General features: G+C 42.2%; 1 protein-coding gene across 2 annotated transcripts; it reads right to left on the bottom strand.

The window, feature by feature from the left end:
• Positions 1 to 330: 330 nt before the first annotated feature.
• Positions 331 to 14,059, bottom strand: nqo1 (NAD(P)H dehydrogenase, quinone 1). 2 transcript variants are annotated; one of them, XM_075467905.1, is made up of 6 exons: positions 13,953 to 14,059; positions 8,196 to 8,363; positions 6,353 to 6,483; positions 5,390 to 5,503; positions 2,643 to 2,744; positions 331 to 758 (listed from the first exon to the last, which is right to left on the bottom strand). In XM_075467905.1, the coding sequence occupies exons 1-6, from the start codon at positions 13,954 to 13,956 to the stop codon at positions 447 to 449; spliced, it is 831 nt and encodes a 276-aa protein (XP_075324020.1). In that variant the 5' UTR covers positions 13,957 to 14,059; the 3' UTR covers positions 331 to 446. The 2 variants fall into 2 exon arrangements, with proteins under 2 accessions (XP_075324020.1, XP_075324012.1); XM_075467897.1 differs by having other exon boundaries at positions 8,196 to 8,366; positions 13,953 to 14,056.
• Positions 14,060 to 14,545: the final 486 nt, after the last annotated feature.

Genomic DNA, 14,545 nt, shown 5'->3' with positions numbered 1-14,545 from the left:
TTAATGCGTGATAAAATGTTTATCGGCTTTAAATAATTAAAGAGTTAACTCGCCCAGCCCTAATAGAAATAAATTAATCTGATCAGGACTTTTACACTTTAGTCTAATAAAGTGATAAACTCTGCAGGTTGTTTCTAAAGACAATAAAAAATAAAAACTCTAAACACAGAAACTAAAACAGATTTGTGAGTCTCTTTCAGGACCTGAGAGGACCTGGTCCACCGTGGACCTTTAAGGTGTGTAAAAAACAGACCGCGGTTGGTCTTAAGTCTTAATTTGGCAGCGTGAGTGAAAAATAAGATTTCACTTCTGAATAACAGTTAGTCAACGTTCTTATTTGTCAAGTTTTATTTCAGCTTTACACATAAAAGATTAAAAACTACGTAAAAGTGATTAACATAAATACAGATACAGAAGGTGGTCCTGCTTTCCTCTGCCGTGTTATTTTAACCTTTGGGCGGAGCCTTGGTCTGGTTGTCAGGTGGCAGCGGCTTCCCCAGGTGGTGCCCCGTTGTGAGGCCGAAGGGCTGCCCCTCTCGCTGCTCCCTCACCTCGGGCCGAAGCAGGAACCCCCCCTGAAAGCTGAGGTCAAAGAGCTCCGACGAGGCGAAGGTCAGCGGCTCTTCCTTCAGCAGTGCTTTCAGTCGGGCTCGCCACCCGTCCAGCATCATGGCGCGCACGTTGGCGGGACAGTGAGCCGGACTCCAGAAGATCTGTGGAGCCAGAACCTGAAAGCCGCAGAAGTGCAGAGTCCCGTTCTGGAAAAACACAAAAAGAGGCGTTTCTGAAACTTCTCGGCTTGTTTTTAATGGCACGCTGCTTTTTATCAGGTTTGTAGCGACCAATCCTAAACTCTGTCGCTACTGGATGCTGATTGTTTAGTTTTGACGTGTACTTCGGGCAATAATCCAGCGAAACCTTCCTTTTGGCTTGAAATAATAATTTGCTTTTAATTTCTTTATGAAGCCACAATACTTATAATTTGTCCATACACAATAGACAGATATCGCTAAAGCACAGTCGAAAAACTGTTTGCTTCCCCACTCATCAGCATCACCTGTGCCACACTGAGAACGCTGATTTAAACTGCCTGACCCCCCGCCAACATCCGGTAAAGGTCAGTGCACCAAAGAGAAACTGTCGCCTAGTGGCTTGGCAGTGAACATGTTCATAAATAAAACATAGCTCTTTAACCCTTTAAGACCCGGAACAACACGAGAGTTCACCAGGTCGGGCTCAGATTGATGCAGAGCTGACGTTTATGTAATTCATTTCATTCATTTGAAATTAATTCATTCATTCATTTGAGCTGCGTCTTATTTCTGACCTGGGCCTCTTCAAATCTAGGCTAAAAACCTACTTATTTAGGATTGCTTTTAATACCCAGTAGTATGATGACATTTTTATCTTATTTGATTTTGTTGTATTTTATTTTTTTTCACTGTTCTTTTATTGTTTTTACTTATTCTTCTCTTTATTTATTACCTGCTGTAAAGCACTTCGGTACACCGTAAGGATTGTCTGTAAAGGGCTGTAGAAATAAAGTACATTTACATTTACTCCTTGAACTCCTGAAGTATTCGGCATGTTCTGAAAATGTTAACAGATCTGATCCGGTACAGATCTACGGTGCAGTAAAAAGCGACCAAACTCAGAGTAATAAGGTTACGTCCTAACAGAAGCCAGCTACTGATCTGGCAACTCACTGCAGCAGCGACTAAGAATATTTATTGTGGCCAATAAATATTCTCATGAAAGTGGTAGTCGGATGACCGAGCTTCTCACCCTATCTCTAAGGGAGAGCCCAGACACCCTGCGGAGGAAACTCATTTCGGCCGCTTGTATTGGCGATCTCGTTCTTTCGGTCACTACCCACAGCTCGTGACCATAGGTGAGAGTAGGAACATAGATTGACCGCTAAATGGAGAGCTTCGCCTTCTGGCTCAGCTCCTTCTTCACCACGACGGGCCGGTGCAGAGCCCGCATCACTGCAGACGCCGCACCGATCCGTCTGTCAATCTCCTGCTCCATTCGTCCCTCACTCGTGAACAAGACCCCGAGATACTTGAAGTCCTCCACTTGGGGAAGGATCTCATTCGCGACCCGGAGAGGGCATTCCACCCTTTTATAGGGCTCTTCATAGATGACCATAAATCATTCTTTACAGGGCGTCATAAAAAAAATCTTCTGGTCCTTATCATGTCTTCAAATAAAGTTTGATGATCAATTAATCAGAGCATTGATCAGCAGCAACTGGCTGCTTCTTACCCTCTTGGAAGCAGTAAGGGTTCACTTAGTTTTTCGCACCATTGTCTCAGTTTTTGTTCAGTAAATAATGACTCATTGTAAAATGTCATGAGTTCATCTCAGAGTTTTAACACCTGCTGGTTTTATTATGTCTGGATATGAACAATCTTACGTTTTTAAGTCACACGACTGTTTTCAGGTGTGTTCGGCCTTCATTCCATCTGATAATGAGTCTATGAGTTACTGTTATTCTCCTCAGACGCAGAGATGAACATAACGTTAAACCTCCCACTCACACGAGAAGAAGAATTAATGTGGAACTAATCAAATGAGGGAGGAAGGATCAGGTGCAAACCAGCCTGACTGGATAAGATGGCGAGTTGTTGACGTCTCACCTGGAGAGGCCACAGAGCCACGTTGATGTCTCCGTTGATCCCGTCAGGCCTAAACATCGTCTCTGTGGCTCCAGTAGTAAAGGACAGCATCGCCTTCTTGTTCTTAAAGGAAACACGAATATACAGCTCATATATAAGCAGTCTGACACCAAATGAAGTGAAACATGTAAACAAAAGAAACAACATGCAGAAGCTCTGCTGCCTTCTCTGGATCTGAGCTCACTCAGCGGGGTCACATGGCACTGAAAGGATCAGATTATTGGCTAAATTACAATAATAGTTTTTCTACTTTTCTAGTTTCTCAAACTAGTTTTTCTTAAAGGGACATTATGTAATTTCTTCCCCCATCTAGTGGTGCAATTTTATTTTGCAAAGTCGAATGAATTTGCTCTCTAGCGCCTCGCGTTTTCAAATGTGAGTTGAACTACGGCAGGCGGTATGTGTCAAGATTCTCTTTTTCGCTTTTTTGGCGACGAGGATCCCTTCTCCTGTGGTGTGGCATAACTATGGTCTTCCATTGCGAACAAAAGTGCGGGCCGTTCAGGCTGGTTTATACCAGAGAATGTCTAATAGCGTAGACTGGCTCTGTTTATACCTGCGTGCAAACGTGACGTCAAAATGACGCCATTTCCGCTTGCAGGCCTGGCGTTGGGGAAAACGCGAAGGACATGACAGCTTCCATAGAGCTTGCCCGCTCTATGTAGATACAGACAAGTTATTCTTCACTCAGGAGGATAATTGAGCTTGTTGACAGAGATTATTTTACACCAATGAGGACTAATTTATGAATGAATATGTTGATTTAAGCAAATAAATGACTTAATATATTACACAGTGTCCCTTTAAACAATTTCATAACTAATCCATCACAAGATTGCAGAAGGTTTCAGCTGTTTATCACCATACGTTCTCACTTGTGGGAGCCCTTTAGGTGATCAAGCCTAAAAGGATAGTCCTGTGTCCAATTTGGTGGTGATTTGGTGATAAGAAAGTTTATCTTTAAGCTTGCCCCGAATTCGGTTTTATTTTTTAGGTTCTGTTCAAATCACGCCGTTGGCACTGGTGAGCCTTTGTTCAAAATGGCGGATCTGTTTGTGCAGGGCTAAGGATTAACTTTTGTTTATAGTTGCGGCGGAATCGGCTGAGAAGTGGCGGCTAAAAGCTTCGTTTATACAGGGCAAAAGGCTGCTTGAATTGTTTTTAGAAAACGTTCAGAGGGTTGCCTTTTGTTATTAAGTGCATGTAGACACCTTAATCTGACTAAAAACTGGATCGGATCGGATTCAGACCCCGAGATAACTGGGCTGAAAGTCACTATAAACCTGCTTGTAGACGCTGAAGCACGTGGTGAATCAGACTTTGCGTTCTGCGCATGCTCCAGATGTTTTCCCGGGGTCGTGACCCGGAAGTCAAAGGAGACGATATTCCTGTTGTTGTCGCCGTCAGAAAGAAACAAACAACGCGATGGAGAATGCTCCGTTGGGCATCGAGTTTGTGCAACAAGCAGCTCATCACAGAGCAAATGTAGAGGGACGTAGCTTCATCTGACTCTGCGTTCTCCATCTTTCTCCAATGCCTGAGTTTGTTGTTGTTGTTGGTGGTGAAGAGGTCAACAGGAAGTGGCTCTATTAGCAACAGCTGGAATGGGTTCAACAGGAAGTGGCTCTATTAGCAACAGCTGGAATGGGTACAGCGCCACCTATCATACCGGGGTATGACACGCTTTGTGCCTCTGATCCCATTCATTCACCATCATATATCCAAGGAGAATTACTAGGGCTGGGCCAGTTAACTCGTTATTATCGCGTTATTTCACGCCGATAAATATTTGATCGCGCATTAACGCAGGTTTTATTATTGTAAAAGTCTGAATGCATCACATTCACAGTTACAGCAAACACCACGAAGCATGGAGTAATAAAATAAAGATAAACTAGCAGCTAACATCACCGCTACAGGTGTGAAGCTAACGGAGCTAACTGGCGCTACTTCCTGTTTTACTTGTTTTAACATAAAAGCACGTATTTCCAAAAAAATTAAAAAAACAAAAAACTCCTGCATTTACAGCCAAGTTGAATTGTCTTCTCAGCGTAGTAGTTCCAGTCTAAAATATCACTTAAAGGCAAAACACACAACTGATAGCAGCAAGTCATTCAAGGAAACAGACAGTGGAGCGAGGCTTCTACATAAAAACTACAGAAAGATGCTGATGTTAAAAGTGTGTTTGCACAACAAATGTTATGGCACTTTCATTCATATGGCAGCACATTTAAAATAAAGCTAAATGCTAAAAGCTATACACTACTTTTGAATTCATTTTTGGATTTTGAGTACAAATGCGATTAATCGTGATTAATCAGGGAAATCATGTGATTAATTAGATTAAACATTTTAATCATAAATTTTTCCACCGTGAGTATCGATTTATAAAAATCGAATCAAAGCCCTAATAATTACTCTTGCTAAAATAAGGAGCAAGTCAGTCTGATTGTAATTTAGCCAATAATCCGATCCTTTCAGTGCCATGTGACCCCGCTGGGTGAAGATGGGCCAAAATCAGAACTGTTCTGTGGTCGGTCCGATTTAATTCGAATAAAAATGTTTAGATATCTATTGACATGGTTTATAAATGCTTGCATTTTGCTTTCATTCCAACCTCTGTGAGTACAGGTTTGTATCATTCCAGGTTTGCATGTGCTGGATCGGCCGATATATACATGTTCTCGTCACTTTCAGCTGAGTCAGACCTTGAAAATACCGTTGTTGTACATCTTCTGCAGGGAGAAGGCGAAACCTTGTGTGAGCACTCGGTCCATCCAGCCCTTAAGAATGGCAGGGACGCTGAACCAGTACAGAGGAAACTGCAGAACCAAGGACACACAACAGGTCACATGATCGAGTGTAATAACAGAAGAAATCCTTCACCAGTCATCTTAAAGGGGACAAAGCATGCCTTTCTTTTTATTAAGGTCTTATTTAGAGTTACGAGACAGGCTTTGGTCCAAAATAGAAAATACCTGTTGGTTTAAAGCAGCATGAAGAAAGTTTCAGATCAGAAAGTGACTCAGGCTGAGGAGACGCTGTGTATACCTACGTTAGCTGCTATCAACACCAGGAGCCTCATGTACAAAGGGTGCGTACGCACCAAAAAGTTCTCACGTCAACGATCAGATGTATCAAGAGCGAAATGACCGTGGAAATGTGCGGTGCCTCATGCCAACTTCAGGGCTGACGTACGCACTTTTCTAAAGTCAGACCTCACAATCGCTTGGCCCTATTTTCTCTCCCTTCGTATCACTGCCTGCTATGCAGGCCGAGCAGCAAACACCATAACAGGCGCGGCTGTCGGCAGGCGGCAGCAGGCAGCGATACGAAGGGAGAGAAAATAGGGCCAAGCGATTGTGAGGTCTGACTTTTTCTGGATGAACGATTTTGTGATGCAAATGTATTACTCTGTTGAACGCATATTGTTTTGAGAAGCAAAACGCTTTATTTTTTAAACCCCAGCCAACTAGCCGGACTACCTTCATCAACACCAAAACGAGGCTGGAACTCTGCTCACAGGACGCAGCAGGGGGTAAGAAGATGTTCAGAAATGATGTTGCTGATATGGGATGTCATACAGCTTCATGTCAAAAGAGGTGTACTATCCCTTTAAAGGTGTCACATTCAGGGATAACAAGAAGAAGCAGAGGTGTGATTTCTGTCACCTGGAAGATGACGAGTTCGGCCTCCTCCACTTTACGCTGCTCAGCTGTGATGTCATCGCTGAGGCGGCCCTCCTTCCAGGCGTTCATAGTCTCCTCTCCATACTGGAAGTGCTCAGGGTTCTCCAGGCCGCCTGCACACAGAAACAGCCCAATGATGTCACCACAGACGAGGTGGATCAGAACCGGACACCTCCTTCATCCATCACAAACACACTCTGGTTTACTTTGACTTATTCACAAATTCACCAAACTTATTCTTATCCTGCGGAAAATAGTTCACCACTGGTTTCTCTTTTTGTTTGATAAAAAAAAAGAAAATATATTGAGGACCTCATCTTCATCCAGATGAAGTAACATACTGAAGAGGTGTTGACCCAAAAACCTCACAGCTGCATCGACATCTGTGAGGTTTTTACACCGACTGAAACAGGCCAAAGTGAAATGATGCAAAATGACACAAAACAACTACAAGAAGAAAGCAGAAAATATCCTCAAAGACACAAAAACATGCAATAATAACACCACCATGAGCTCCGTTTTGCTGCTGTTAAGTTTGAGGAGGTTAGAGGTCACCAAGCTTTGATTTGCTGCAGGCGGTTGTTGAGTTGCGTGGGTGCGAGCAGAGAGGAGGGGTTTGTGCTGATGTACATCTGAGTGTCATCAGCATAGCAGTGAAAACGGAGTCCATGGTTACGGATAATTTGTCCTAGGGGGAGCATGTAGATCAGCCATACCCAAATGGCGGGCCGCGGGCCGTTTTAGGCCCATTGGGCATCTATTTCTGGCCCACGAGCTGTTTTGAAATGTTTTTTTTTTTTTAAATTATGATTTTTTTTTTTCCAATCGCGCTGTCCGCTCTTATTTTGAAATCGCCCACCGCGATCTCAAGACAAGGCTGGGGATTGCCTCCATGGTAACGATAAACAGATAGGCTCTAGCAGTAGAGCCCTTATAAACTCGAGATAGTCACTCGCTCAGCAGATTTCCCCAAAAAGAAAACTGGACAGCGAAAACCGCCAGTTCCAGCCAGAATGGACAGAAAGGTCCAGCACTCGCCCTCTGTGCTTAATATGTCAAGAAACTGTCGTGGCAATAAAATTGTGCAATGTGAAACGACACTATGAAAAAAAACATGGACAAGCATTTTGAAGAAACATATCCGCAAAACTCCGAGATCAGAACAGCAAAATGAAATGCTCTTAAAGCATCATATCAAACATCCAACCGAATCCTCCACACATTAAGCTGAGAAAAGTGAAATAGTTCTTGACACAGCGATGCATAGTTTGTTAAACAAAACACAAGAAATGGGCTGCCTGAAGACTATTGGTTTTGGATCTTGAACAGGGTTATGCTTGGTTTTATTTAGTTATTAATTTTAATTAATGCTTAAATGCAAATTATATTTTTATTTTAGGTAATATTTTTGTTTTGAATAAAAAGGAAATGTTATGTTATAAAATATGTTATACATACGTTATGTTATATTGTTATGATACGTTATCATACACGGTCCCAATAAATGGCCCCTTGAGTCATTGAAAAAAAATTCGTGGCCCCTCATCATTTCTATTTGAGTACCCCTGATGTAGATGGTGAAAAGAAGGGGACCCAGGACAGACCCCTGGGGGACGCCATGGTTAACTGCTGCAGCGATGGAGTTGGAACCTTTCAGAGTGATGTATTGTTTCCTGCTTGAGAGGTAAGACTGGAACCAAGAGAGTGCTGTGCCAGTGAGGCCAATGAGTTTAGAGAGACGGGTGTGAATTACTGAGCAGCCTCAGGTTCTCTTGTGGTCACTGAGCATCACACAGGTGAACGTGGAGGAGGATGACGGACTCACCGATGACGTCGTCCCGCGTGGCGCTGGCTCTGAAGTTCATGGCGTACAGGTCGGACACGGTGACCTTGAATCCCTGCTCTGTCAGCTCCTGGATCGCCACGTCCCGGGCCGCCGCATTGAAGGAGCCCTGACTCTGGTGGGCGAACAGGATCAGAGCCGCCTTCTGAGCTGCTGAACGCACACACAAGCTGTTACTGATCATCATTACATCACATCACATCACATTACATCACATTACGGTCATTCTGCAGACGCTTTTTTCCAAAGCGACTTACAATAAGTGTGTTCCACATCAGTAGGCAAAAGAACTTCAGGTCACAAGAAATCTTAAGTGCATTTCCTTCCAAAACCAAACAGCTAAGAGCATAACTAGTGCTAGAGTAAGTGCGGTAAGTTAGATACCGAGACAAATGGGAAGACAATTTAGGAAACAAAGACAATTTAGGAAACAAAGACAATTTAGGAAACAAAGACAATTTATGCTGGAAAAAATGCCCCTCCAAAAAAAAAAAAAAACAATACAAGACGTTTTTGCCTGAATTAAAGTGATAGTCCGGAGTAGATTCACCCTGGGGTCATTTGAACCGTGACATCCAGCCAAGTAGCCCACCCGCAGTTTTTTTGATATTGGCTGAACATCAGCTGAGTTACTGAGTTATCCCGAATAGCTTCGTACAAGGGTTAATGGATCCTGGTCCGTATCTCCAAAATTACCACGCTAAAATCACATGCCATGACACCAAACTTCTACAGTAGTACAAATATGGTCTGTACTCACCAAACGATGCATTTGGAAGTTTGAAAATAGTCCAGGAGTTTATTATTATCAACACAAGCCTGATAGCTTCTCTGCAGCTAAAGCTGAGTCGACGTCACTTCTGGGAGCTTCAAAGTAAGATGAGGGTTGATCTACTACTGTAGACAACAAAGCAAGGCTGCTCAGTTTCTCCATTGATAAAATAACTTCACAACTCTACAACATAAAAATTCATAAAAAAACATGTAGAATATAGCATATACTTTGTTGTCTACAGTAGTAGATCAACCCTCATCTTACTTTGAAGCTCCTTGGAGTGAGGTCGCCGCAGCTTTAGCAGCAGAGAAGCTATCAGGCTTGTGTTGTTAATAATAAACTCCTGGACTATTTTCAAACTTCCAAATGCATTGTTTGGTGAGTACAGACCATATTTGTACTACTGTAGAAGTTTGGTGTCATGGCATGTGATTTTAGTGTGGTAATTTTGGAGATACTGACAGGGTCCGTTAGCGCTTGTACGAAGCTATTCGGGATAACTCTGTAACTCAGCTGATGTTCAGCCAATATCGAAAAAACTTCGGGTGGGCTACTTGGCTGGATGTCACGGTTCAAATGACCCCAGGTTGAATCTACTCCGGAGTATCGCTTTAAGCAAAAAAAAAATCTGCCAATGGAACTGGTGAAAATCGGCTTGTCAAGATTTCTTGAAATAAGATGTGATATTTAGGACTTTTGAGTTAAAAGTGATATTGAAATTAGCTTAAAAACCTCTTTAAAGGTGGGGTAGGGGATCTTTTTCTGGAGCATTTTTTTACATATTGCTTGAAATACTCTTCACACCCCCATTGCAACCAATTAATTAAAAGTTTTGACACAAATATGAAAAGTTTTAGTGGCCTCTAGAACGTACAATCTAGGAAAAACAGTATCCAATCATACTGAACGGACCGTTCACAATGATTGGATACTGATGCGTCTATCAAACTGCAATCTGCTCCTCCCTCCCCCTCCTTCCCCCCCCTGTGCGCGTACCCTGCTCCGTGAACGAATTACGCGTCCAGAAGCTTGGCAGGAAGCTAAACTAGAGCCAGCTTGGCTAGCACCTAGCATTATTAAACGTATAGTTAGCATAAACTAAATACTAAATACGGCAACGATCGATGCTTACTGTCAGAACAGCGCTCGTGCACCTTCGTGCTCGTGCACGTTCATGTACTCTAGAGGCGTGGCTTCGGGGGGAAAGTGAAGAAAAGGGTTGGGACTTTTTACCTGTGTATTTTCAAAATGGAGCTTCGCTGGACTCAAAATCCAGGATCTCCTACCCTACCTTTAAATGAAAAAAAAAAAGCTTTTTTCATGTGAAATATGACTCAAAACAAGATGTTTTCAAGACTTTTTCACTTAACAAGATATTCAAGATATATTGTCTTCAAACCAGTCCCTATTTCTGGCTTAAATGGAACTTGTTAGGTAAGTGTTTCTTATATTAAGTGTAATGAGATACTCAATGAGACGAATATACTTGGTAAGATTTAGATTTTTTCCAGTGTAGGAAACTAATAAGTGCGTAAGAAGCTGGGACGGAGCAGGTGATGGTGCGCAGGGACCGCTGAGTGAGGGGACAGCCGGCCGCCTGGAGGCCGCAGAGCGAAGCGGGCGGGCGGGCGTGTAGGGCTGGACCACAGCCTGGAGGTATGAAGGAGCTGCTCCTTCCACTGCCCTGTAGGCCAGCATGTCAGGTTTGGGGCGCCCGCCAGACCACCGCCTCCTGCCGCCACGCCGTTGATTGATTATGATTGATAAAGCTGTTGCTGATCAGTATGATTGATAAAGCTGTTGCCGATCTGATCAGTATGATTGATAAAGCTGTTGCCGATCTGATCAGTATGATTGATAAAGCTGTTGCTGATCAGTATGATTGATAAAGCTGTTGCTGATCTGATCATTATGATTGATAAAGCTGTTGCTGATCAGTATGACTGATAAAGCTGTTGCTGATCAGTATGATTGATAAAGCTGTTGCCGATCTGATCAGTATGACTGATAAAGCTGTTGCTGATCTGATCATTATGATTGATAAAGCTGTTGCTGATCAGTATGACTGATAAAGCTGTTGCTGATCAGTATGATTGATAAAGCTGTTGCCGATCTGATCAGTATGACTGATAAAGCTGTTGCTGATCTGATCATTATGATTGATAAAGCTGTTGCTGATCAGTATGACTGATAAAGCTGTTGCTGATCAGTATGATTGATAAAGTTGTTGCTGATCAGTATGACTGATAAAGCTGTTGCTGATCTGATCATTATGATTGATAAAGCTGTTGCTGATCAGTATGACTGATAAAGCTGTTGCTGATCAGTATGATTGATAAAGCTGTTGCTGATCAGTATGACTGATAAAGCTGTTGCTGATCAGTATGACTGATAAAGCTGTTGCTGATCAGTATGATTGATAAAGCTGTTGCTGATCAGTATGACTGATAAAGCTGTTGCTGATCAGTATGACTGATAAAGCTGTTGCTGATCAGTATGATTGATAAAGCTGTTGCTGATCAGTATGATTGATAAAGCTTTTGCTGATCAGTATGATTGATAAAGCTGTTGCTGATCTGATCAGTATGACTGATAAAGCTGTTGCTGATCAGTATGATTGATAAAGCTGTTGCTGATCAGTATGATGGATAAAGCTGTTGCTGATCTGATCAGTATGATTGATAAAGCTGTTGCTGATCTGATCAGTATGAATGATAAAGCTGTTGCTGATCAGTATGATTGATAAAGCTGTTGCTGATCAGTATGACTGATAAAGCTGTTGCTGATCAGTATGATTGATAAAGCTGTTGCTGATCAGTATGATTGATAAAGCTGTTGCTGATCTGATCAGTATGATTGATAAAGCTGTTGCCGATCAGTATGATTGATAAAGCTGTTGCTGATCAGTATGATTGATAAAGTTGTTGCTGATCTGATCAGTATGAATGATAAAGCTGTTGCTGATCAGTATGATTGATAAAGCTGTTGCTGATCAGTATGACTGATAAAGCTGTTGCTGATCAGTATGATTGATAAAGCTGTTGCTGATCTGATCAGTATGATTGATAAAGCTGTTGCTGATCAGTATGATTGATAAAGCTGTTGCTGATCAGTATGATGGATAAAGTTGTTGCTGATCTGATCAGTATGAATGATAAAGCTGTTGCTGATCAGTATGATTGATAAAGCTGTTGCTGATCAGTATGACTGATAAAGCTGTTGCTGATCAGTATGATTGATAAAGCTGTTGCTGATCAGTATGATTGATAAAGCTGTTGCTGATCTGATCAGTATGATTGATAAAGCTGTTGCCGATCAGTATGATTGATAAAGCTGTTGCTGATCAGTATGATTGATAAAGCTGTTGCCGATCAGTATGACTGATAAAGCTGTTGCTGATCAGTATGATTGATAAAGCTGTTGCTGATCAGTACGATTGATAAAGCTGTTGCTGATCAGTATGACTGATAAAGCTGTTGCTGATCAGTATGATTGATAAAGCTGTTGCTGATCAATATGATTGATAAAGCTGTTGCTGATCAGTATGATTGATAAAGTTGTTGCTGATCAGTATGATTGATAAAGCTATTGCTGATCAGTATGATTGATAAAGCTGTTGCTGATCAATATGATTGATAAAGCTGTTGCTGATCTGATCAGTATGATTGATAAAGCTGTTGCTGATCAGTATGATTGATAAAGCTGTTGCTGATCTGATCAGTATGATTGATAAAGCTATTGCTGATCAGTATGACTGATAAAGCTGTTGCTGATCAGTATGATTGATAAAGCTGTTGCTGATCAGTATGATTGATAAAGCTGTTGCTGATCAGTATGATTGATAAAGCTGTTGCTGATCAGTATGATTGATAAAGCTGTTGCTGATCAGTATGATTGATAAAGCTGTTGCTGATCTGATCAGTATGACTGATAAAGCTGTTGCTGATCAGTATGATTGATAAAGCTGTTGCTGATCAGTATGATTGATAAAGCTGTTGCTGATCAGTATGATTGATAAAGCTGTTGCTGATCTGATCAGTATGACTGATAAAGCTGTTGCTGATCAGTATGATTGATAAAGCTGTTGCTGATCAGTATGATTGATAAAGCTGTTGCTGATCAGTATGATTGATAAAGCTGTTGCTGATCAGTATGATTGATAAAGCTGTTGCTGATCTGATCAGTATGATTGATAAAGCTGTTGCTGATCAGTATGATTGATAAAGCTGTTGCTGATCAGTATGATTGATAAAGCTATTGCTGATCAGTATGATTGATAAAGCTGTTGCTGATCAGTATGATTGATAAAGCTGTTGCTGATCAGTATGATTGATAAAGCTGTTGCTGATCAGTATGATTGATAAAGCTGTGGCACGCTGAAGGAGGGCGGCGCTCTGGTTGTAGGTGGATCAGCTGGAACACATTTCTTAGTTGTATAAAATAAATTATTTCTAAAACCTGGAAAAGTTGTCTGTAAATCTTTGTTTTTAAAATATTTCAGCAGTCTGGTTATCTGCACACAGATCACTATCATTGATCAATCCCCTGCATAAAAGATACCACCTCCAGTAGGGGTCCTTAGCCAAGACCCCCCCTCCCCTACCTGCCTACCTGTGAGTCGCTTTGGATAAAAGCTTCTGCCAAATGCATAAACATCAACATCAATCAACACAAAGTCTCTATGTGAAGATATTCTATAAATTGTCCCAACTTTGTTGGCCTCAATCATGAATCATTCATTCTGAATGAGACTGCGACCTGTTGGAGGAGCTTTTCTTTCAGGAAGAAATGATTCCAGTGAACAGCTGCTCACAGGAACTCTCTTCATTTCCTCGTTTGTTTGCTGCTCTCTGTGTGAACACCATCAGAATCAGAGCAAAGAGTCCCTCCAGAGCTGTCTGCGCAGAGCAGGAGGGACCTGTGGTATCTGCAGGCAGAGAAAGGAGAAAGGAAAGCAGTCTTACCCATGCTGAGAGTCCTGGGCCGCCTGCACCGTCTGCACCGGGGAGCTGCCTCCCGGGGTTCTTATACAGCCCACAGGCCTGTTTGCGTGAGAAACGCGCTCAGATAAGATATCAGGAAGGCGTGGAGGTGCCTGGGCGTCACAACAACATACCGGAGGGAGAGGAGCGAGCCAACAGGCCGCAGGACCGGTTCCCTCGGGGAGGAGGGGAAGTGTGCAGCTGCTGCCGCAGCCCGATAAGAAGGATCTTTCTTGTGCTGGAAAAGAATGCCTGCCTGCCTACACAGTCTACAGGCTTGTGTAGTTAGAGTTCTACTCTGAAACATAAAAAGAGAAACATGTTCTTTACCGCGAACAGAAACTCATCCAAATGTGACACAAAACTCTCTTTTTTCTGCAACTTTTACATATTCTCCTCCCACAATATGAGAAAACTGTGGCTGGTGAATCTTTTTCCACTTCGTAAAGTTTCCATCTCCCAACTCTTAAAGCGGAAGTTGGACCTTATTTCTGGCATTAAATCCGTTCATCTACTCACCGATAACAGTTTGGTGACCTTCGGAAGGTATTTAGATCACTGGAGATCGAATTATA

Source organism: Odontesthes bonariensis, chromosome 1 (genome assembly GCF_027942865.1).
Source record: "Odontesthes bonariensis isolate fOdoBon6 chromosome 1, fOdoBon6.hap1, whole genome shotgun sequence".
Taxonomy (NCBI): Eukaryota; Metazoa; Chordata; class Actinopteri; order Atheriniformes; family Atherinopsidae; genus Odontesthes; species Odontesthes bonariensis.
Note: the sequence above shows the minus strand (reverse complement) of the source record. Positions and strands in the feature narration are given on the sequence as shown.